The sequence below is a fragment of the Elgaria multicarinata genome, chromosome 20 (assembly GCF_023053635.1).
Source record: "Elgaria multicarinata webbii isolate HBS135686 ecotype San Diego chromosome 20, rElgMul1.1.pri, whole genome shotgun sequence".
Classification (NCBI taxonomy): domain Eukaryota; kingdom Metazoa; phylum Chordata; class Lepidosauria; order Squamata; family Anguidae; genus Elgaria; species Elgaria multicarinata.
The window spans coordinates 13,484,864-13,510,324 of NC_086190.1; the positions used below are offsets into that span (position 1 = coordinate 13,484,864).

The 25,461-nt window shown below is 45.9% G+C and overlaps 1 protein-coding gene across 2 annotated transcripts; it reads left to right on the top strand.

Moving 5' to 3' along the window:
* SDF4 (stromal cell derived factor 4) lies at positions 1 to 23,687 on the top strand. 2 transcript variants are annotated; one of them, XM_063145052.1, is made up of 7 exons: positions 1 to 112; positions 7,117 to 7,493; positions 10,279 to 10,415; positions 11,462 to 11,575; positions 15,864 to 16,022; positions 21,031 to 21,206; positions 22,641 to 23,687. In XM_063145052.1, the coding sequence occupies exons 2-7, from the start codon at positions 7,174 to 7,176 to the stop codon at positions 22,815 to 22,817; spliced, it is 1,083 nt and encodes a 360-aa protein (XP_063001122.1). In that variant the 5' UTR covers positions 1 to 112; positions 7,117 to 7,173; the 3' UTR covers positions 22,818 to 23,687. The 2 variants fall into 2 exon arrangements, with proteins under 2 accessions (XP_063001122.1, XP_063001123.1); XM_063145053.1 differs by lacking the exon at positions 1 to 112 and adding an exon at positions 2,482 to 2,567.
* The last annotated feature ends 1,774 nt before the right edge of the window (positions 23,688 to 25,461 follow it).

Here is a 25,461-nt window from a genome sequence, read left to right on the forward strand (position 1 = left end):
GGTTCCCGGCAGAGGTAGTCCTTGGGCGCCTGCGTTGCCCCTTCGCGGAGCGTGGAGTGAGGCGGCGGCGGCGGCGGCCGGGCATGAGGAGCCTCGGCGGCCTACGGAGAAGGTACGGCTGCCTTCGCGGGGTAGGGGGCGGGAAGGACAAGGGCGGCCTGCGGGGGGGAAGGTGGGAAGCAGGGGCTGCCCCCTCTGAGCATGTGCAGAGCGCCTCCTGTGCTTTGACCAAGGGTGTGGGGGGGAAGTGGGTGTTTCTGGGTTGTTTCTCTTAAAGGGCTTTTAAAGAGAGTTCCTCTGAGCATGTGCAGAGCGCCGCCTCTGGTTTGAACAGGAGAAAAAAGGGGGTGTTTCTTTTAAAGGGCTTTTAAAGAGAGTTCCTCTGAGTATGTGCAGAGCGCCGCCTCTGGTTTGAACAGGAGGAAAAAGGGGGTGTTTCTCTTAAAGGGCTTTTAAAGAGTTCCTCTTGAGTATGTGCAGAGCGCCGCCTCTGGTTTGAACAGGAGAAAAAAGGGGGGTGTTTCTGAGTTGTTTCTCTTAAAGGGCTTTTAAAGAGAGATCCTCTGAGCATGTGCAGAGCATCGCCTCTGGTTTGAACAGGAGAAAAAAAGGGGGTGTTTCTGAGTTGTTTCTCTTAAAAGGCTTTTAAAGAGAGATCCTCTGAGCATGTGCAGAGCATTGCCTCTGGTTTGAACAGGAGAAAAAAAGGGGTGTTTCTTTTAAAGGGCTTTTAAAGAGAGATCCTCTGAACATGTGCAGAGCGCCGCCTCTGGTTTGAACAGGAGAAAAAAAGGGGTGTTTCTTTTAAAGGGCTTTTAAAGAGTTCCTCTTGAGTATGTGCAGAGCGCCGCCTCTAGTTTGAACAGGAGAAAAAAGGGGGTGTTTCTGAGTTGTTTCTCTTAAAGGGCTTTTAAAGAGTTCCTCTTGAGAATGTGCAGAGCGCCGCCTCTGGTTTGAACAGGAGAAAAAAGGGTGTTTCTGAGTTGTTTCTCATAATGGGCTTTTAGAGAGAGTTCCTCTTGAGTATGTGCAGAGCGCCGCCTCTGGTTTGAACAGGATATAAAAGGGGGTGTTTCTGGGTTGTTTCTTTTAAAGGGCTTTTAAGGAGAGATCCTCTGAGCATGTGCAGAGCACCACCTCTGGTTTGAACAGGAAAAAAAAGTGGGTGTTTCGCTGGGTTGTTTCTTTTAAAGGGCTTTTGAAGAGAGCATATGCAGAGTGCCTCTGCTTTGACCAGAAAAAGCAGGTGTTTTCGTGGTATTTTTAAAAAGTTTTTTTTAAAATGTCTCTGAGTAAGTACAGAGTGCCTTTGCTCCTGTTTTTCTGGTTATTTTTAAAAGTTCCTTTGGGCATATTCAGGACGTTTTTGAGTAGGAAAAAGAATTGGAGTTGGCCATTTTTTGTTTGTTTGTGTTTAACAGGGACAACAAAAAGTAATTAGGGTTATTTTACTGTGTGTGTTATACTTTTATAGAGTTCCTTAGAGCATGTGCAGAGTGCTTCTGCCCTGGGTAGACTAAAGTGCCACTTTTACTAAAGTGTTGTGTTTTAAAGCGTTTCTTATTTATTTGAACATATGCCAAGTGATTTTCCTGTCAGATAAGTTATTTTTTGTTACTAATTTAAAAAGTGTCAGCGGTATGTAGATCTTTTGCACTTGTTTTTGGTGAAACAAATGTGGTACTAAGGGGAGTTTACAGCAAAAACTTGAAAGATTGAATTGGACTGATTGATGAAGGTAACAGGAAATTAGTGGCAAAGGACAGAGAAAGGAGGCGTCTTTTAAAAGGGTTTTATTGAACATGTGCAGAGTCACCAGGAAACCATATGCTAACATCTGTTCTCCCCTTCTTTTTTAAAAAAAGAAGAGGAAGAAAATTGTGTTATGGGGCGAATATGCTTAAACGTATAGAGGCTGGTTTTAATTTTGGACAGGTTAAAGCTTTCTTTTTTCTTGAAATCTATATTGGAATACAGTGTGTTTTAAGCATAGTGTAAGAAAGTGTAGAAAGTAGGTGAGGGTTATCTCTGAGTATAATCTCCATATTGGCCTACCTGACAGTTCCTCCACCCTGTGTCCTTCTCTGGTTCTCCCAACGGTATCCCATCAGCCATTCCTGCAAAAAATAAATAAATCCTAACGGCTCTCCTGGAGCGGTACGCACTCTTTTACCGCTCTTGCCAGGGAAAAGTCAACACGGAGCCCTCCACACAACACGCAGCACAGCGGTCGTGCAGGAACTCTCCGTCGCACAGCGTGGATATTCTGCGTGGCGCGTTCCCCCCCCACCCCAAAAAAACCCCACTCCCGCCAATCAGCACTTTTCTCGGTGGTGGTGTAAAAACTCCACCGTGGAGTTCTAAAACCATCGTTGAGAAACGTGTTGTCTTGACAGAGCCAGATGGCAGAACTTTGCACTTCAGCCTTGCAACCTCCTACCTGCTAAGTCCGAAGTCTAAACCAGGCTGAAAATTCAGCCAGGACTAGGGCAGAGACTGGATTAAAAGGGTGAGATCAATCCACGCCTCCCACCAGTAATACTTCTTTAAATTGATCCACTGACATTGTGAGTTCCCCTGTTGTTGTTGTTGTTATTATTATTATTATTATATTTATTTGTATCCCGCCTTTTGCCCATGCTGGGCCTCAAGGTGGCCTTACAAAGTTTAAAACATACATGGAGAGGGGGGAACATAAACGTTTAAAATACACAACGAAATTATAAGGCATTAACATAGATGGAGGGCCAGATTATTCTCCAAAGGCCTGCTGGAACAAAAAAGTTTTAGCCTGCTTCCAAAAGCCCATCAAGGAGGGAGCCAGTCTAGCTTCCCTGGGAAGAGAGTTCCAAAGCACTGGAGCAGACACCGAGGAGGCCCTCTCCCACGTTCCCACCAAGCACGCCTGTGAAGAAGGTGGGACTGAAAGAAGGGCTTCTCCAGAAGATCTCAAAGCACGGGCAGGCTCATAAGGGAGAATACGGTCTTTCAGATAACATGGACCCTAGTTCCAGATGTACCGGTACATTACAGTCAATCAGGGTGGATAAAAATCAATTGTGTTTTTTTAAAAAAAATAATAAAAAAATCGGATTTTTTAAATTTAAATTGGATTTTTTAAATTTAAATCGGACTCTTTTTAATAAAATGCTATTTGAGGAAAAATCTATCTAAAGATAGTTTTCTATTTAAGATACATTATAGTCCAAAGGTTATTCATCATGAAATAAGGATTAGTTTTTAATTATGTAGCATGAGGCTGTATATTCACGCAATGTTTAAATTTTTGGGTAAATGAATTCCATTCACAATGTCATGCTCTTCCAGAGGTTTCTGTAAAATTATTGGGTAATTTTTCTATCTAGAAGATATTATCACAGATGCTTCGTTTTACAGTTCTCAAAACGGTGAATTTGTGTCTGCAGAGATCACAATCGCATTGTTCCTTTGCAAATCTATGTACACAGAATCAACCCCCTTACCTCTTAAGTGCTAAGTTTCAAAAAGTTCAATGAATAGAGTGCACTTTTGGGGGGGGGGTTAAGTCACATGATTCAATCGAGTCTTTCTGAATGGTGATTTAAATCAAATTGATTTAAATCAAATCCACCCTGGAGTCAATAGAAGACTTTCTTTCCGGAGGGTAATTGTGTTAGTCTGTTGCATTAACGAAGAGTCTCGTGGCGCCTTTAAAACCAATTAATTTATTCTGGCATAAGCTTTCACGGACTCTAGCCCACTTTGTCGGATGTCTGGGGTATCATGGAGAGTTTTAGGCTTATTTGCAGTGCGTAATGTGCTGGGGAAATATGGTAAACAATGAAGTAAGAAGGACATTAAATGCAGGAAGTTAGAACATAACATAAAATCTTATAGAATCATAGAATAGCAGAGTTGGAAGGGGCCTACAAGGCCATTGAGTCCAACCCCCTGCTCAATGCAGGAATCCACCCTAAAGCATCCCTGACAGATGGTTGTCCAGCTGCCTCTTGAAGGCCTCTAGTGTGGGAGAGGCCACAACCTCCCTAGGTAACTGATTCCATTATCGTACTGCTCTAACAGTCAGGAAGTTTTTCCTGATGTCCAGCTGAAGTGCCATGCTGAATCAGACCAAGGGTCCATCTAGTCCAGCACTCTGTTGTCACAGTGGCCAACCAGCTGTCAGCCAGTGGCCCACAAGCAAGACATGGTGCAACAGCACCCTCCTGCCCATGTTCCCCAGCGACTGGTGCATATAGGCTTATTTTCTCTAATACTGGAGGTAGCACATAGCCATCAGAACTAGTAGCCATCGATAGCCTTCTCCAGGAATTTATCCAACCCCCTTTTAAAACCATCCAAACTGGTGGCTGTCAATACATTTTGTATTAGCAAACATCTGGCAGATGGCTGTTTAATGTATATATTTATTTATTACATTTTTATACCGCCCAATAGCCGAAGCTCTCTGGTCAGTTCACAAAAATTAAACCATAATAAAACAACCAACAGTTTAAAAACACAAATACAAAATATAGTATAAAAAGCCCAACCAGGATAAAACCACGCAGCAAAAATTGAGATAAGATTAAAATACAGAGTTAGAACAGTAAAATTTAAATTTAAGTTAAAATTAAGTGTTAAAATACTGAGAAAATAAAAAGGTCTTCAGCTGGCGACGAAAGGAGTACAGTGTAGGCGCCAGGCGGACCTCTCTGGGGAGCTCATTCCACAGCCGGGGTGCGACAGCGGAGAAGGCCCTGCTCCTAGTAGCCACCTGCCTCACTTCCTTTGGTAGGGGCTCACGGAGAAGGGCCCCTGTAGATGATCTTAAGGTCCAGACAGGAATCGGACTGCATGTTGAATGCTTCTCTTGCTCGCAACTTTGCCCATTGATGGGTTAAACAACCTGTGAATTGGTGTTACGTATGAACCAGGTCACCGTGTTTATTCAAGTTGGCCAAAACCCGGTTTGAGAGTAGGTAGCGTCCAGGTAATTGAAATCTTTGACTTGTTCTATGACGTTCTCACCCAAGAGATCAGCCAAAGGTGGAGTAAATAGCCAAATTCCCCTCCCTTAGCTTTGTGGAAGTTAATTTGTATATATCCAGTCTTAGGAAGAACCTCTCCCAATATTCACGTGAGACTATTAAATGCTTGCAAGACTCAGTATGAACATTACCGTACCCTCTCATTCTGCTAGAAAAGTGAAATCATTCATTGAGGACACATAAGCAAATTGGGGGCAGGAGGAAGTGGAATAAAAATAGATGCTTCGAAGCACAAAAGGATTGCCAATGATCTTGCTGTGACGGACTCTGTAATACCGAAAGCTCTAATCCTGCAAGCACAGTTTACAAAAGAATTAATTAGAAAAAACAACCCACTCCAGCAACTTGCAGGCAAACGCTTTTCCTGGAGCGTGGCAAACCCCCATAGGAAGGAAAGCTGGTCACAGTCTTTGACGACTTAATCATGCAATTATTTTGAACATAGAATTAAGAACACACACACACACATGCTGGTTTGTGAGTTTCACTATAAATCTGAGAAGTATTCGTGGTCATCTGCTCCCCCAAAATTATTTCATATATTAATCCTAAGGGATCATCTGTGCACCACACTTCAAGAAGGAAACAGACAAGCTGGAGGGGGTTCAGAGGAGGGCAATGAGGAGCATCGGGTCTGAAAACAAAGCCCTATGAAGAGAGACTGAAATAACGGGGCATGTTTAGTCTTGAGAAGACAAGGCTGAGGGGAGACATGACAGCGCTCTTCAAGTCCTTGAAAGGTTGTCTTGCAGAGGAGGGCCAGGATCTCTTCTCAATGATCCCAGCGTGCAGAACATGGATTCATGGGCTCAAGTTATAGGAAGCCAGATTCCGGCTGGACAGCAGGAAAAACTTCCTGATGGTTAGAGCGGTACGACAGTGGAACCCATGACTTAGGGAGGTGGTGGGCTCTCCCACCCTACGGGCCTTCAAGAGGCAGCTGGACAGCCCTCCATCAGGGATGCTTTAAGGTGGATTCCTGCCTTGAGCAGGGGGTTGGACTCGATGGCCTTAATGGCCCCTTCCAACTCTGCTATATGGCTCGGGTCCAGGTTATGAAAGACCATGTTCTCCCTTATGAGCCTGCCCGTGCTTTGAGATCTTCTGGAGAAGCCCTTCTTTCAGTTCCGCCATCTTCACAGGCGCGCTTGGTGGGAACATGGGACAGGGCCTTCTCGGTGGCTGCTCCAGTGCTTTGGAACTCTCTTCCCGGGGAAGCTGGGCTGGCTCCCTCCTTGATGGGCTTTCGGAAGCAGGCTAAAACTTGTTTGTTCCAGCAGGCCTTTGGAGAATAATCTGGCCCTCCAGCTATGTTAATGTCTTATAATTTTGTTGTGTATTTTAAATGTTTATGTCCCCTCCCGCAATGTATGTTTTAAACTTTGTAAGGCCGCCTTGAAGCCCAGCATAGGCAAAAGGCAGGATACAAATAAATATAATAATAATAATAATAATAATAATAATAATAATATTCTATGAATCACTCTGCTCCCGCCTGCTCTTTTGCTTTGCATCAGCTTTGTATCCACAACCCAGGAGCAATGGGGAATTGCTGGGTTAAACTCCGGGTTGTTTAACCCTGATCCACCCAGGATGCCAGTCTCAGGCATCACAAACCATGGCCGCAAACCATGATGCGAAACCATTGTTTTGAATGGGTTTGTGTTTACCATGGCCTGCTGCTACGTCTATACTGAGCAAGCCATGGTTATGGCTGTTTCACTTTCCTGCCAGCTAGGTCACAAGGTGGTCTCACTACTGTTTCCTGTCCACACCTTTCAGGGCAGGCCTTACCTTGGCAAGTTTATGCTCGGAATCTTACTTAGTTTAATCTTAATTTTATTTATTATGTGCTGCCCTTCAATTAATAAATTTCCAGGGCAGGTGACAAAAACAGCGAGGACATGCATAGAATTCTGTTATCGACCAGGGTTAAGGGAACAACCCATGGTTAGCAGGAACCAGGTTTAGGTGTTCACTGTGCCCATGTGTCTGATGGAGGGTACCGGCTTAGCTTATGAGCTCATTAAAAAAAAGCCACTTGAAAACAGTGCTCGTTTTCACATCCGGTTGGTTTTCCTCCCAGGTTATCCAGTCGTTGCACCCGTGTTTTAAGTTGCTGACGCTTTGAAGGAGAGGAGCGATGGTTTCGAAACGGGCTTTCATCTGCAGCTTGGGCTCCATCTACTTATCCCTCCTCTTCGTTTTCCTGCTCATGGACGTCTACGCTCGGCCCGCCAACAACTCTGCCTTAAAAGAGAAGGCGGCCGACAGCAACAATAATAACAAGGACGAGAATGAGATCCTGCCTCCGGACCACTTGAACGGCGTCAAGATGGAGATGGACGGACATCTCAACAAGGAGTTCCACCAGGAGGTCTTTCTAGGGAAGGAGATGGAGGAGTTCGATGAAGATTCAGAACCCCGGAGAAACAGGAGGAAGCTCATGGTTATCTTCTCAAAGTGAGTGTCGCTCCTTGCGTTGCCTTTTTTGGCCATGCTGGCAACGGGCGCTGGGAATCGAAGCCCAGAACATCTGGAGATCTACCTTCTGCTCACATTTTGTGTATTGTATGTTATTAATTATGAATGCAGTGCATAATGCAAGGGACATTAGCTAACTGATTCTGTCAGGTACATTGTAGTGCCTTCCATACAATATATTTTTCAAGGAATTCCTCAGGTTCTCTTCATCTTCTGAAGCTAAGCAGTTTTGGTGAGCCTGCCAACTCCCATCAGCCCCAGTAGGCATGGTCAAGGGTCAGGAATTCTGGAGTTGAAGTCCCAAACATCTGGAAATTCCCAGAGCCCGTTGCCAGCATGGCCAGTGGTCAGGAGGTCTACCTTCTGTCCATCCCTGGTCCACAATGACTGGCAATGGTTCTCCATTGTTTAAACCAGGTTTTTCCCCAGCCCTACTTGGAGATGCCAGGGATTTAAATTGGGGCCTTCTGTATCCTAAGCATGCATCCACTCCGCTCCCAAGAGGGGGGTGGGTTTGGTTGTTTTCCTGGTCTAAATGTCCCCCAAAATCCCAAGAAGGGGTTGGCTGTTTTCCTGGTCTAAATGTCCCCCAGAATCCCAAGAAGGGATTGGCTGTTTTCCTGATCTAAATGTCCCCCAGAATACCAAGAAGGGGTTGGCTGTTTTCCTGGTCTAAATGTCCCCCAGAATCCCTGTTTTTCACTGCAGGGCTAAGGGCAGTTTTCAGGGTTTAATTTAGATTGGTGTAACTTGCATATGTAAAGGTGACATTAACTACTGCTCCACTCTAAATGAGACACACGCTCCTGTGAATGCTTTTACGTAAAAATTAAAACATCAGGTGGCTTGACCACCTTGGTATCTGAAAGCAGGGAAAATAGCCCGGATCGTGGTGTGCGGGTGCGCAAAGAGCATTTCGTTCTGTCCCCAGCCGCGATTCCCTTTAGAATCATTAATTACAAGTCTCTGGTGCTGTTGGATCGGTAGCCACCTCACAGGCGCTTTGTCGGCAAATTAAAAGATTTATTATTAAGTGCATAGCGGATAAGCGGCTGGCAATAATGAAACTGGAAAGCTGATTAGTGCCCTGGGAGGCCGATTAGTGACTTATGTCATGCCCAAGCCCCCCCCCCCCCCCCGGTGCCTCTGGCCGCTTTCCGTTCGTAGCACAGAAAGTGCAGGTCACAAGCAGTCTGGCTGCTGTCATCCTGACCTTGGCAAACGATCGTGGGCAGAGGGCAAGCCCTTATTCCGTCCCACGTTCCTTTGGGAGCAGAGCTCAGGAAAGAAAGGATTTTTATTTTACTTTTTGTAAGAGGCGCCCTTCAAAGATTGAGGGGAGGGGTGGAAGGGGCTTCCTTTCGCGAACGAGGTACCGGGGGGGGGGGACCCTCCCTTTGCAAAAAGGCTTGTGTGTAAAATGCCAGATTTTCCAAGCAGGGTCTTTCGATGCACAAACGGAACATTTTTATTTATTTTTTAAATTTATATACCACCACATAGCCGAAGCTCTTTTTAAAAAGTTTAAAAAACAGTGGACGTTAAAGCGTATACCAAATTTAAAACGATCGAAACATTAAAAAAACGACAGTATACAGTATCCATTTTAAACAACAACAGTTTTCCATTAAAAAGCAAACAAACTTAGCATATGTTGTTAAATGCTGTTAAATGCCTGGGAGAAGAGAAAGGTCTTGACCTGGCGCTGAAAAGAAAACAATGTGGGCGCCAGGCGAGCCTCGTCGGGGAGATCATTCCACAGTCAGGGGGCCACCACTGAAAAGGCCCTCTCCCTTGTTGCCATCCTCCGAGCTTCCCTCATAGTAGGCACTCGGAGGAGGATCTTAAATGTTGAGCGCAGTGTACGGGTCGGTTCATGTCGGGAGAGGCGTTCCATCAGGTATTGTGGTCCCAAGCCATGTAAGGCTTTATAGGTTAAAAACAGCACCTTGAATTGGGCTCGGGAACATATAGGCAGCCAATGCAAGCGGGCCAGAATCGGTGTTATATGTCCGAACCTTCTGGTTCCAGTTATCAATCTGGCCGCTGCATTTCAAGTTCCCACCTTCATCGGCAGGGTAAATGTCTCCCTGTCCACATTCTCCACGCCATGCATCATTTTGTACACCTCTATCATGTCTCCCCTCATCCTCCTCTTTTCCAAGCTAAACAATCCCAGCTGTTGTAACCTTCTCTCTATTATTATTATTATTATTATTATTATTATTATTATTATTATTTCCAAACATAAAAAACAGACAAGTAAAATAACATCACAAAAACAACACCTATACATTTAAAACGGGCTTCCGATTTCCTCCACAGCAAAAATAAGTAACAATAAGTTCTCTAACACTTTAATCACACAAGAATGAGACATTCCCCTCTTTTTGATGTCTTACATTTTCTTCTTATTCGTTGAATCCACAGACAAGCAGGTCGTGTGTGTTTTTTTCCTAGATCCCGCAAAAAGTCTATAAGAGGTCTATAAAAAGTCCATTCAGTTGTAAACCTGGATGTTGACTTCCTCTTCATTATTGATGTAAGTTTCCCCATCCCCGCCAACTCCAGTATCTGTTGTCACCTTCCCTCCTAAGGGAGATGCTCCACTCAGCCCCTTCATCATTAGAGTTGCAGTTTTTTCAGCTCTACAACATATTTTTTTTTAGGTGTGGTGACCAGAACTGCACACAGTATTCTAAGTGTGTGGGTGTGTCCCCCCCCCCCTGTATTCTAACCTGCCCCCCCGGTGTTTGTCCTACAGGGTCGACATCAACCGGGACAAAAAGATCAGCGCGAAAGAGATGCAGCGTTGGATCATGGAGAAGACAGAGGAACACTTCCAGGAGGCTGTGGAAGAGAACAAGATGCACTTCCGGGCGGTGGATCCTGACGGTGACGGTAGGAGACTGAGGGCTGCGGTCCCTAGACTAGCTTGGGCAGGTCATAGGCAACCAGCCAAAGGGAAGGCTAGCCAGCGGACATGTGTTGCAATAGCCCACTTGAGCATATTGAACACCTTGAGGTTGTTACCTAGAAGAGCTGAAATGGAGAGTTAAGTTGGGGTAGGTCATCAGCAGAGGTCTTGGTTTATTAGACAGCTTCTGTTTTTACTTGCCAGCTAGCGCCTGATGTGCAAATATGTCCAGACGGCCATGTCTGTTTCTCTTAGAATCATAGAATGGTAGAGTTGGAAGGGGTCTATAAGGCCATCGAGTCCAACCCCCTGCTCAGTACAGGAATCCACCCTAAAGCATCCCTGACAAATAGTTGCCCAGCTGCCTCTTGAAGGCCTCTAGTGTGGGAGAGCCCACAACCTCCCTAGGTAACTGGTTCCATTGTCATACTGTTATAACAGTGACAAAGTTTTTCCTGCTGTCCAGCCGGAATTTGGCTTCCTGTAACTTGAGCCCGTCATTCCGTGTCCTGCACTCTGGGAGGATCGAGAAGAGATCCTGGCCCTCCTCTGTGTGACAACCTTTTAAGTCTTTGAAGAGTGCTATCATGTCTCCCCTCTATCTTCTCTTCTGATTCCGGCTGGACATCAGGAAAAACTTCCTGACTGTTAGAGCGGTATGACAATGGAACCCATGACCTAGGGAGGTTGTGGTCTCTCCCACAGTAGAGGCAGCTGGACAACCACCTGTCAGGGATGCTTTAAGGTGGATTCCTGCCTTGAGCAGGGGGTTGGAATTGATGACCTTATAGGGCACTTCCAACTCTACTATTCTATGAGTCTACGTTTCCTATGTACCCTTGGAAGCTTTTTGCTACGTCGCAATGAAGTGTTGGTTTGAGTCCAAAATGGAATCAATGGCTGGTCCTGTCATTGGCAGACGCATCAAAGCCCTTTTATCCCGACCCTTGATCAATACCAGACTACTTAACTTGACGTTCTTCGGCGGTTGACGCATTCGCCTCTTGAGACTCTCTTCCTCCCTTTCCAGGGCACGTGTCCTGGGACGAGTATAAAATCAAGTTCCTGGCAAGCAAAGGATTGAATGAGAAGGAGGTGGCTGAAAAAGTCAAGAATAACGAGGAGCTGAAGATCGACGAAGAGAGTAAGTGGGAGGTGGTCTTCTTCTTTCTTTGGCCTGCGTGGAAATGTCTTCATTGTCTGATTGCCTACATTGAGTTGAAGGTACCGCCTTGAGCGTTGAGTAGGTGTTGTCTCTGTGGCTTCTACTGGCTCATGCAACACCCCTGCTCTGAACCATGGTGTTCCTTCTATTTTTGGGAACCTCGCATCATGGTTTCGGATCTAAACCAGGGCCAGCGCAAGCCACAGTTTGTTTATTTATTTATTACATTTATATCCCACCTTTTTTCCTCCAAGGAACCCAAGGCGGCCTACATAATCCTCCTCCTCTCCGTTTTATCTTACAACAACAACCCTGTGAGGTAGCCTGGCCTGAGAGTCCGTGACCGGCCCAAAGTCTCCCAGTGGGTTTCCGTGGCCAAGTGGGGACTAGAACCTAGATCGCCAGACTCCCAGTCTAGCACTCTAACCACTACACCATCCTAGCCCAATGCTTGAATGGCCAGCCCAGTGAGCTTAGGAGCTGGGTGGGAATTTGAACCCAGGACTCTCCGGGCTTAGTCCAATGCCATTACCCAATTGTTGGCAACCAGGTGCCTCACCAGATGTTTTGGACTATGATGCCCATAAACTCCAATCAGCACGGCCAGGGATTATTGGAGTTGTAGTCGAAAATACCTGGAGGACCCTAACCGCTAGGCCACACTGCCTTTTGTTCGGTGCTTGGCGTACTCTAAGCTTGCAAAAAGAAAAAGCTGACCTCTTACTGGTGCTCATTGTTAAAAATGGGACTTTTTTTGTAGTTTTCATTGTTTTGCATAACCTGTCTCGTTTTTGCTCTTGTGGTTTTGCTGTTCACGCGGAGAGCTCAAAGCTGCAATCTTTTCAGTTGCCCTTCGGGCCTCTTGAGAGTTCGCCCAGGCATCCCTCTGCAACCCTAAGGACTAGGAACTTGCTTTTTTCTTTCTTTTTTTTAAAGCCAACTCAGAGCAACCGGAACCTGAATTCTGCGTTCAATTCCTCCATTCTTTATTTTTCTTTCACGCTCCCAATCGGGCCACGGAACACGCACACGAGTCCTGGGTACAATTGTGGGTCTGTTCAGAAGACACCTTAAACCTGCTGGTTAAGGCTTTTGGTTCAGCAGCGGGGTCTAAGGGTTCTTGTGTAATGTGTTTTGCTAAACCCTGCTCACTCACAAACCACAGTCAGACTGCCTGCAGCAGTGCAGCAGGGTTATTATTATTATTATTATTATTATTATTGTTATTAACATCTTTATTTGTATCCTGACTTTTGCCCAATGCTGGGCCTCAAGGCGGCTTTACAAAATTAAAGCTATAAGTAAAAATATACAGAAGTTTAAAATATAGTTTAAATAAGTACCAATATTAATACATTTCAACATTTAAAATACATATTAAATTTTATAAGTCTAAAACATAGATGGAGGTCCACATTATTCAGCAAAGGCCTGCCTAGCTTCCCTGGGAAGTGAGTTCCGGAGCACTGGAGACGCCACCGAGAAGCCACCATGGCTTAAAGTGTGGAACAGCACGGCTTGTGGTCAGTGCTAACCCTAGAGAACCACAGTTTCGCTAACCACAGAGCCTGAAGACACCTTAAACCATGGCTTGAACCATGGTGGTTAAGCCAGAAAGCCAGGCTGTGTTCAGAAGACACTTTAAACCACAGCTTTAACCACAGCTTTTTGCTTTATTCACCGTGGTTGAAGTTGTGGTTTAAGGTGTCTTCTGAACAGGGCTGGTGTGCCGTCTGGACAGGCCCAATGCAAAAATGAGTGACATTGGCCCCGTTCAGACAACACGCTAAACCATGCTGCTTAACCACAAAATGGTTAATGGAATGCATTGACCTTAACGCATTCCATTAACCATTTTGTGGTTCAGCAGCGTGGGTTTAGCATGTTGTCTGAACCAGACCAGCGTGTTCCAGTGAGCAAAGTAGAGCAGCTGTAGGAACTTGTAGTCCAGTCACGATCCATACAGCAAGTAGCGATAAATGCAGACGCGTCTCTCAAAACGGACTAGTACGGAAGAAAGTTTCAGTAGAATCGGAACAAGGCACGGCTGGATTCAAGCACACGCACAGATTCGTTGGCCTGTTGTGCCATGCGATGGAAACTGAGTCAGTCAACATTTATTCCGTACGAGCCTTTAATCTCATCCGTAGGCATTACGCACACGCAGTCTTAATCACTCCGTCTAGAGCGCCGTGCCATCTGGAGCAGAGAAGCCCATCTGGCAATCTGCTACCACTCCAGCCTGAAGGAAGGCGCTTGCGTCAATCCGAGAGTCTGCCCTCTTCCATATTGCACTCCCTGGTTTGCTGTTGCTCATTTGTCAGCGGCACTTGGAAGCAAGATGCTATTGGAGACGCGGCCTCCTCCCCTTGCCCCGTTCTTCTACGAACGGAGCCTGGCTCTGTGGTTCAATCCTGCCTCCTTGGCTTGGTCCCTAAGCCCTCTAAACACATGGATAGTTGGGATGCAATAGGAAACTAGTCCAGCCTCCTAGATTATTATTACTATTATCTCTTCTCGCTCATGGCAAGTTTTCTAGACTGACCCTTTGCCAGGTCACGCTGTCCTTTACGGACTCAGAAACCTGGCTATTGAACCTGTTTTGAGTACGACTGCTTTCTGGATGTTGGTGTGGATGTATTTTGGTAGGCCCAGTTTCTGAAGGTTTCCTGTATAGTTTTTTTTAACGTGATGCTGATGATTGATGTGACTAATGTAATAATTATGGCCTTTTCCTGTTGCTGTAGTTTTTCACTTCCATGGCCAGTGGTGTATATTTTTCTCTTTTCTTCTTCCTTTTCTACAACATTTTTGTCATTAGATAGTGCTATGTCAATGAGGTACTTGTGTTTCTCCTTTTTGTCTGTAACTGTTATGTCTGGTTGGTTGCAAGGTATTGTCTTGTCCGTATGAATTGTTCTGTCCCAGTATATTTTATGATCTATATTTTCCAAGATTTTTTCAGGTGGTTATGTATAATATGGTCTTGGTAGTTTGATGAGGTTGAATTTGTTGGCGAATTATTTTTGTAGCTGTATTGGATCTGTCTGTATAGTCCATTCCTCTCAGAATTTTACATCCTCCTGTTACATGGGCTATTGTTTCTTGGAATTGGTGGCATTCCCTACATAAATCTGTTGTTACACTGTTACCTTTTATGATGAACTTTTGGTAGTTCTTGGTTGCTATAACTTGATCCTGTATAGCTATTAGGAATCCATTATTATTATTATTATATTATTATTATTTCAATTTATACCCCACCTATCTACAAAATCCCCGAGGCAGCAGATGTGTTGGACAATTCCCATTATCCCCAGTTTATGTGGCCAATGCCACTGGGGATGATGGGATTTGTCCAGCATCTAGAGATTGCCATATTGGGGACGGCCACTCTGGTTTAAATGTGGATGCTTTTGATCTTTTCACAGCTATTATTATTATTATTATTATTATTATTATTATTATTATTAATATAGCACCAACAATGTACTTGGTGCTGAACTATGCAAAAGAAGCATGTGAACTTGAAACTTGTTGTATAGCACTAAACTGTGGTTTGGAGTTGCATCTGAACTGAGGGTTTCAAAGACCCTGTTCGGATGACACTCTAAGCCATGATGGTTAAGCCCTTTGAGCTAACATCATGGCTTAGCATGTCGTGTGGACCATTCCTAACCACGCTGGCTACATAACCACGGTTTAAACACACTCACTCACCATCTGCTGCAAAAGGGTTAGCAGCCTAACCATGGTTTAGTGTGTCGTCTGAACAGGCGGCCTTTGGAGCCTTACAAGGCTATAAGCATCAGTTTGGGGATTTTTTTGAATTTTACCATTTTTCTTGTTTTCCACAGAACAAGGCCATATTCCATTTAAGGCCTTTTTCACGGCAGACATGTGGGCTAGCCATTCTTACTAATTAGTTCCCTAAATACCCTTAACTTTATATCATTCTTACTTTATTTTAGCCAGCAACATGATTGTGTATTAAGACCGCAGGTTATATGTGAAAAGCACCATCAGTTTTGGTTTTAACCAGGGCTATTTCAAAACGTGAATTAGAAGCCGCAAAAGCGAAGCTGTCGATCCAGCCCCCGTTCAGACAGCCTGTATTCTAAACACGGAGCTTTCCTCAACATCCCACGGGAATCGTGGTAGCTCAGGAAAAGGATGACAGCCCCAGAAACGGGCTTTTTTTTTTTTAAAAAAAAAAGGTACTTTTCTTCTTCAATTTTTTTTTTTTTAATTCCCTCCTGGTTTGTAGCGCAGGAAGTCCTTGATAACTTGAAAGACCGCTGGTATCAAGCTGACAACCCGCCCGCCGACCTCTTGCTGAACGAGGAGGAATTCCTGTCGTTTCTTCATCCGGAACACAGTCGCGGGATGTTGAAGTTTATGGTCAAAGAAATTGTCCGGGATTTGGGTAGGTCTCTCTCTTTCTCTCCAAGTCAAAACGGCCAGAAGCCCTTTTAGAGCCGAATCAACATCCCGGCAAATAAACAGGCAAACGGATGCCTGCCAGGCGGATAGATGTATGCTGGTGACAAAATGCCAGAGAGGCATGAACCATCTCTTCCTGGACGTGTCGCAGCTGATGTTAACAGGGTGTGTGTGTGTGGCATAGACGGGGCATGAGCACAAGAGGAGAGCGTAGGGGGTGGCCTGAGTTGTGCGAAAGGTAAGCACTGGGTGAAGAATGCCCTCCTATGTGTGCACACACGCACACACACACCCCATCCTCAGGCTGAGATATTGGGGAAGGGGGCATTGTTTGGCAACATTTTCAGGGGGCAGGCAAACATTTTAACCTTCTTATTTATTTATTTTATTTATTTATTTATTACATTTGAATACCGCCCCATGGCCGCTCTCTGGGTGGTTTACAAAAGTTAAAACAGGGTTCTAAATGCAAATTTAGAACCAGCAAAAATATAAAAAAACAACAGTGCAAAACAGGATCCGTTTTAAACAACAGTTCTGGGGTCCATTAAAAAGCAAACAAACTTGGCATAAATGCCTGGGAGAAGAGAAAGGGCAATGTTGGTGCCAGGCGAGCCTCATCGAGGAGATCATTCCATAATTGGGGGGGGGGGGCACCACTGAAAAGGCCCTCTGCCTTGTTGCCATCCTCCGAGCTTCCCTCGGAGTAGGCACTCGGAGGAGGACCTTTTTTAAAAATCGGTCATGAAAATTTTAAATCATAAAAACATAAAATAGACAGCATGCCAAGGCAACATCCATTTAAAAACAGCTTTGAGCCGAGCGTCAAGATAAATTTAGGATTGATTCAAAACTCAACGTATGCTGCTAAATGCCTGGGAGAAAAGTCTTGACCTGGTGTTGAAAAGATAACCGTGTGGGTGCCAGGTGGGCCTCGTTGGGGACATCATTCCATAATTGGGGGGCCACCACCGAAAAGGCCCTCTCCCTTGTTGCCATCCTCCAAGCTTCCCTCGGAGTAGGCACTCGGAGGAGGACCTTAGATGTTGAGCGCAGTGTACGGGTAGGTTCATGTCGGGAGAGGCGTTCCATCAGGTATTGTGGTCCCAAGCCATGTAAGGCTTTATAGGTTAAAACCAGCACCTTGAATTGGGCTCAGAAATGTATAGGCAGCCAAAGCAAGTGGGCGAGAATCAGTGTTATATGTTCGAACCTTCTGGTTCCAGTTATCACTCTGGCCGCTGCATTTTGCACGAGCTGCAGCTTCCGACCGTCTTCAAAGGCTGCCCCACGTAGAGGGCATTGCAGTAATCTAATTTGGAGGTTACCAGGGCATGGACAACTGAAGCCAGGCAATCCCTGTCCAGATAGGGGCGTAGCTGGGCCACCAAATGGAGTTGGTAGAAGGCACTCCGTGCCACCAAGGCCACCTGAGCCTCAAGTGACAGAGATGGTTCTAGGAGAACCCCCAAGCTATGAACCTGCTCCTTCGGGGGGGTGCAACCCCATCCAGAACCGGTTGAACACACACCCCCCCCCATCCGGTCAGAAGAACCACCCACCAGCAGCATCTCAGTCTTTTCAATGCCGGAGTGGCTTACCAGAGAAAGTGTTGGCTGTGAAGTCACGGCACAACATCATTCCAGATGCATTGTTGGTGGGAGCCGGGGGTGGTGGGTGATGGAGAGAAATCAGATACTGCCCTTCACTAGCCAGTGGGGGCCACTATCTTATTTCAACCCACCTACCCCCCCAAAAAACATCAGAATGATTCTGTTATATAGGAAAAGATGGTAGCCTGGCTGGCCATGATATGCCGCATCTCCTGGACACTCCAAGCCTCCATGAAAATTTCTGTTTTAAAAATAAGAAAGTGGTTTAAAAACAGTCTCCTTTACCCCCTGCCTTTTATGGTATTTATTTATTTATTTATTTATTGCATTTTTATACTGCTCAAGAGCCAAAACTCTGCGGGCAGTTCACCCCTCCACCCTCTAGAAATTTTAAACCTCCTGCCTAATCTCACCCCACCCCCAACGTAGAAAGGTTCACCTTCAATTTTCTCCCACCCTAAATCCCCCCTGAAAAGAAGAAAAATACCAAGTGAGGCAGTACCAAGCAAAACTTTTGGAACCGTTCTAAGAAAATGTAAATAGTAAAGACCCCAAGAGGGGATTAATTGTTAGAGTAACATCCACGTGTGTTGCAAGGTTTCCCGTGGCCAGGAGGGGGAGCCCTGGTCCCGCGCGATGCTCTTTTATCTCACTGGTGCGGCCTGTCTTCTCCTTCTTCTCCTCCTCCTCGTCCTCCTCCTCCTCCTCCTCCTCCTACTATTCCGCCATGCTAAGTTTTCTCCATCTGATTCCATTCCTGTTGGGTCAAGGCTGCCTGGATCCCTGCCAAAGCTTCCACCCCTTCCCAAAACGCATGCAGCTGTGAGTGAATGCGTGCAAATGTCAATGAACGGGCAGTTCTTGCGATGCGTTTAATTTAATGTAATTGCATTTTTATCCCAGGAGCGCTCCATATGACCTGGTTCTCTTTGTTCCCATCCTACCTCCAAAATAGACCTTAGTTTTAAGGCGATGATGACCCAGTGGAGGGGGAAATTGGAGTTGCCCCTGTGTGTTTAACGTGCTGATCTGAAGTCATAATAAAATGCAGATTCCGGCTAGACAGCAGGAAAAACTTCCTGACTGTTAGAGCAGTATGACAATGGAACCGGTGACCTAGGGAGGTTGTGGGCTCTCCCACACTAGAGGCCTTCAAGAGGCAGCTGGACAACCCTCTGTCGGGGATGTTTTAGGGATGTTTTAATCATGTATGTTATGTTTTTAATCAGTTTTTAATGTGTTTTATATTCATTGTTGTTCCCTGCCTCGATCCAAGTGGAGAGGTGGGTAAGAAATAAATTATTATTATTATTATTATTATTATTATTATTATTATTATTGGTGGATTCCTGCATGGAGCAGGGGGTTGGACTCGATGGCCTTAGAGGCCCCTTCCAACTCTACTATTCTATGATTCTATTATCTATCCTGTCCATGGCTAACCCAGACTGCTCCAACCTGGTCCTCTCTAAATCTTTGGGACTACAACTCCCAGCATTCCTGACTATTGGCCATGCTGGCTAGGCCTGATGGGAGTTGAGTCCAAAATACTTGAAAGTCACTAAGTTGGGAGATGTTTGCTATATCCATTTTCACTTTGTGCCCCCCCTCCCCTCTCTTTCTCTTTTTCCTCCCTGGCTCCTCTTTGTAGGAAGGAAGAGATTTAGCTGCAATAGAGGCAAGGACTCACTGGCTGGGTTCACACAACACACTAACCCACACTTAGTGGTTGAGCATGGGTTGTTGTTGAACCGTGGGTCCGCATGTTGTCCGAACCCAGGACATTTTCCGCAGGGTGGCTTGACCACCATGACATGTGGCTGATTTTTCTCGAACAAGCCACCTTGAGAACCCATGGTTGGTTGTTGGGTTGTTCAGGGTGGTTAACAAAGCCACACTGTACAGTTAACAAGCCACCCTGCAGAAGACATCCGGGGTTCAGACTACAAGCTAACCCCCGGTTCAACAAACAACCCACGACTCAATGACAACCCAGTGTGGGTTAGCGTGTCGTGTGGACCCAGCCGTTGAAGGATGTCGGAAGCAGCACCCCACCCTCGAAAATGACTCTGAATTCTTAATTTCTTCAGCACTCGCTGCTGAAATACCGGGGCTCCTGTTAGCCTGCACCCCCACCTTTCAGTACCTTGCAGCATTGCTACGTCATGACGCAGAGTCACTCTGGGGCACAAATGGCATTGAGGCGGCCACCGGAGTACCAGTTGTTGAAATGGGAGGGGGACTGTTTTGCTGCCTCTTCGATCTCAATATCCCTCCCTCCCAAATAACTCTGAATCTTTAGATTTGTTTGGTGGCGCGTCCCAGTGGTGCTGCCGTGGTAACAGACAACGCCCCTGACCCTATCAACAGCATTCTGTAAGCAGAAACCTGCAAACCAGAAACCAGTCCAGGTCCGGGCCCAATTCAAAGTGCTGGTATTGACATTTAAAGCCCTAAATGGTTTGGGGCCAGGTTATTTGAAGGAACGCCTCCTCCCATATGTACCTGCCTGGGCCTTAAGATCATCTACAGGAGCCCTTCTCCATGAACCCCTGCCAAAGGAAGTGAGGCAGGTGGCTACTAGGAGGAGGGCCTTCTCCGCTGTGGCACCCCGGTTGTGGAATGAGCTCCCCAGAGAGATCCGCCTGGCGCCTACACTGTACTCCTTTCGTCGCCAGCTGAAGACCTTTTTATTCGCTCAGTATTTTAACACTTAATTTTAACTTAAATCTAAATTATACTGTTTTAACTCTGTATTTTAACCTTATATCAATTTTGCTGCGTGGTTTTATCCTGGTTGTGCTTTTTATACTGTATTTTGTGTTTGTGTTTTTAACTTGTTGGTTGTTTTATGATGGTTTTAATTTTTGTGAACCGGCCAGAGAGCTTCGGCTATTGGGCGGTATAAAAATGAAATAAATAAATAAATAAATAAATAAACTGGATTAGCTTATTTATTTATTATTTATTTATTACATTTCTATACCGCCCAATAGCCGGAGCTCTCTGGGCGGTTCACAAAAATTAAAAACATTCAAAGTATAAAACAACAGTATAAAACCATAATATAAAAGCTTAACCAGATAAAACCAGCAGCAATGCAAAATTACAAATTTAAAACGCCAAGTTACAATTTATTTATAGACTGTTAAAATGCTGGGAGGATAAAAAGGTCTTCACCTGGCGTCGAAAAGCATCTAATGTAGGTGCCAAGCGAACCTCTTTAGGGAGCTCATTCCACAGCCGGGGTAGCTTGCTTTCAACATTTGCATGACAAGGAACTGAGGGTGGTGGTGGGTGGGTGGGGAAGCAAGATGACTCATGCACGGGACGCATTTCTTTTTTTCTTCTTCATTTTGAAACGTTTCCTCTGTGCAGATCAAGACGGCGATAAGAAGCTGACGCTTTCCGAATTCATCTCGCTGCCCGTCGGCACGGTGGAGAACCAGCAAGCGCAGGATATAGACGACGACTGGGTGAAAGACAGGAAGAAAGAGTTTGAAGACGTCATTGACGCTGACCACGACGGCATTGTCACCATGGAAGAATTAGAGGTTCATTGTATTTATTTATTCCGTTTCTATCCCGCCCAGCGGCCGAAGCGCTCTGGGCGCTTCGCGACAGCCAAAAGCATCAAATGCAACACGATCAAATGTAACGTGGAAGTTCCAAACTGCAATATAAAATAAAAACCAAAATAAAACCTAGCAGCCATGCAAAGATTTTAAAAAATATAGTAGCAGATTTAAAACAAAATCTGAAAGACTAAAACGCCTGGGGAAATGTTTGAAGACCGCTGTTGTTTCTCCCCTTATCTCGGAAGAACAACACATGGGTCGTTTATATTTATAAAATCATAGAACTTTAATGCTTGGACGCAGCTTCGGAGGCCAGAGAAGTAAGATAAGGCTAGATAAAAAGTATTCAGGTTGCCCTGATGGCCAAGGAGAGCTATGGATCTGAAATATCTTCATTGGCTTCCAATTCACCCCAGAATCCAATATCGGCTTCTCCTGTTGACTTTCAAAGCTTGTCACAGTCTAGCTCCTTCCTATCTTTCCTCTCTCACCTCACACTATTGCCCCGTTCGTGCTCTTCGCTCCTCTGATGCCATGTTTCTGACCCGCCCGAGGGTCTCTACTTCTCTTGCTCGCCTTCGTCCATTTTCTCTCGCTGCCCCTTACGCCTGCAATTCTCTTCCAGAGCATGTGCAGATCACGAGTTCAGTGACTGTTTTTAAAGCTCAATTGAAAACTTTTCTTTTTTCTACATCTTTTAGAACTTGAATTTGTTCTTACTTTCACACTGTTAGTTTTATTACCCCCTGTGCCTATTTGGTACATTCTCTTCACTTTCTTATTGTTTTATTATGATTTTATTAGAATGTAAGCCTATTTGAATCATAGAATAGTAGAGTTGGAAGGGGTCTATAAAGGCCATCAAGTCCAACCCTCTGCTCAATGCAGGAATCCACCGTAAAGCATCCCTGACAGAGGGTTGTCCAGCTGCCTCTTGAAAGCCTCTAGTGTGGGAGAGCCCACAACCTCCCTAGGTAACTGATTCCATTGTCGTACTGCTCTAACGGTCAGGAAGTTTTTCCTGATGTCCTGCCTGAATCTGGCTTCCTGTAACTTGAGCCCATGATTCCATGTCCTGCACTCTGGGAGGGTCGAGAAGAGATCCTGGTCCTCCTCTGTGTGACAACCTTTGAAGTATTTGAAGAGTGCTCTCATGTCTCCCCTCAATCATCTCTTCTCCAGGCTAAACATGCCCAGTTCTTTCAGTCTCTCTTCATAGGGCTTTGTTTCCAGACCCCTGATCATCCTGGTTGCCCTCCTCTGAACACGCTCCAGCTTGTCTGCATCCTTCTTGTACATCTTTTACTATGTACAGCACCATGTACGTTGATGGTGCTACATAAATAAATAAATAATAAAAAATCAATAGTAAAGTTTTGTCCTGCTGACCTTTTCTTTCCCTCTTCTCAGGAATACATGGACCCCATGAACGAATACAATGCCTTGAACGAAGCCAAGCAGATGATCGCGGTGGCCGATGAAAACCAGAACCACCATTTGGAGCTGGAGGAGATTTTGAAATACAGCGAGTATTTCACCGGCAGCAAGCTCATGGACTACGCCCGGAACGTCCACGAGGAATTCTGAGTCCTCAGAGCCGGGCTCTCGACGCACCTTCTCGCTTTCCAAAAAATGAAAAACAAAAGAAAATCACCCCTTTGCTGCTATATCTGTGTTCCGTGTGTATACCGTGTGGTGTTCTAGACTTCTTCTTTTTTCAAAAACGTCCACATATATTAAAAGCAGAAAAAAATGCTATAGCTCTTTCCGCTCCGAGAGCAGAAGGCTCCTGAAAGTCTCCAGGGTGGAATCCGGACAAGCGCCTGCTCGTGTCATGGACGGACGGCTTTTCTGGCATGGGAGGACCAGTTTTCCCCTTCGAAGTTCAAGCATCTCGTTCTGAAAGCCACGCTGAACATCTCAAGCCCATCGTCTTGACCGGCAGTGGGGGGCCAGGGAGGGGGCATATGTGGGTCAGTGACCTCGTGGTGATGGGTTCCTTCAGCCTTGCACTTGCGTTCTGGTTTTGCGGGGGGCTTGTAGCACAGCAGGCGACGTGGCGATCGCTAAAAAAAGTGTGTGGTCGCGTTTCTGGGGCTGTCATCCTTTTCCTGAGCTGCCACGATTCCCGTGGGATGTTGAGGAAAGCTCCGTGTTTAAAATACAGGCTGTCTGAACGGGGGCCGGGTCGACAGCTTTGCTTTTGCGGCTTCTAATTCATGTCCTCTTCCTCCTGGCCGTCCTCACGTGCTTCATCATCCACGCTACGTTTTCTCTTTGTGTCTCTTTTCTCCACCATACTTTTTTTTTATTTTTAAAGCTTGTTTCTGCTGTCTTCGCTTTCTTTCGTTCTAGTTCAGGGCCTGGCCACCTCTTTGCACACCGTGCAACGCTCGTCACTTAAAAGCAAGCTGCTGCTCTACACATATCTGCGTCTTAAATTTTCTTTTTAATTAATCCCTGCGTCTTTCTCGTGGTATCGAAAAGGGGAGCAGCCACTACCCTGTGGCCCTTGTATGCCCACCGCTACACACACATACACAAACACGTCAGTATTATCGAACGCTCAGGGTGCATTCACACTGGCTCGGTGCCCTTCTGGAACTTGATTGGCTGGCGCGGGGTAAGATGCATTGTGGGTACTCGCATAATGCCTCGTGCGTGCGTGCCATGTTCTGAAGTCGTTGCGTGGCGGTTGGAACGAACGACGCTTTCTGGATTAGCAGAACCCTTCAACGGAGTAGAACATTTGAGCGTTTCGTGGACTGTACCGCTTCATAGAATCATAGAATAGCAGAGTTGGAAGGGGCCTACAAGGCCATCGAGTCCAACCCCCTGCTCAATGCAGGAATCCACCCCAAAGCATACCTAACAGATGGTTGAGGACTGCCGGGGGTGGGGTGGGAGTGGTTGCATGTTTGATTAACCTAGGGTGACCCTATGAAAAGGAGGACAGGGCTGCTGTATCTTTAACAGTTGCATAGAAAAGGGAAATTCAGCAGGTGTCATTTCTATATATGGAGAACCTGGTGAAATTCCCTCTTCATCACAACAGTTAAAGCTGCAGGAGCTATACTAGAGAGACCAGATTTAAAAGAGGGCAGCTTTAACTGGTGTGATGAAGAGGGAATTTCACCCTCTTCCATTGACACCTGCTGAAATTCCCTTTTCAATGCAACTGTTAAAGATACAGGAGCCCTGTCCTCTTTTCCATAGGGTCACCCTAAATAACCCGCCCACCCTGAGTGTCGTAGAGCTGAGCCAAGCGCCCATTTGTGAGAATCCTCCGCTGGAGTTTTGCACCGTGATGTGTGGCATCTAGCTCTCCTTTTACCCTCTCGCCTCCGCCGGGGCTGTCATAACGCACCCACCGCGGATGTAATGTCTCTCAGTGAGGCTGTTGGGGAAATCAAAACAGTCAGGTGGCATTTGCAGGCTCCTCCTCATTTCGTCCCACCCCTCCTGACTTCGAATCTCCCCCACTCCCTTTGTCACCACATGGAAATGGTAAGGCAGTTGTGTCGAACCTTTTTCACCTCCCCCCCGGGCCAGATTGGGTTTCAGGGAAGCTCTCGGGGGCCACAGTCTAGTGGTGGCCGGGGCTGAACAGACGGGCATACTATAGCTTTTAAAGCTCTTCTTGTCATTAACTACTATATCGACCTTTTAGAATTGGATAAACTGCAAAAAGCTGTACAACCACTGGATGATGGGTGGTTTGGGAGGAAGGCGGTGGAGTTTGGTGAAGGGACGAAGGTCCCCTTCATAGAATAGCAGAGTTGGAAGGGGCCTACAAGGCCATCGAGTCCAACCCCCTGCTCAATGCAGGAATCCACCTGAAAGCATCCCTGACAGATGGCTGTCCAGCTGCCTCTTGAAGGCCTGTAGTGTGGGAGAGCCCTCGACCTCCCTAGGTAACTGGTTCCATTGTACTGCTCTAACCATCAGGAAGTTTTTCCTGATGTCCAGCTGGAATCTGGCTTCCTGTAACTTGAGCCAGTTATTCCATGTCGTGCACTCTGGGATGATTGAGGAGAGATCCTGGCCCTCCTCTGTGTGACAACCTTTGAAGTATTTGAAGAGTGCTATCATGTCTCCCCTCTTCTCCAGGCTAAACATGCCCAGTTGTCCAGTTTCAGTCTCTGAGAGCCTCTGAAAGTTTGATCTGGCCCCTGGGCCAAACGTTACCCACCCCTGTGGTAAAGCAAAGGCGGTTTGGTCTGGACCCATG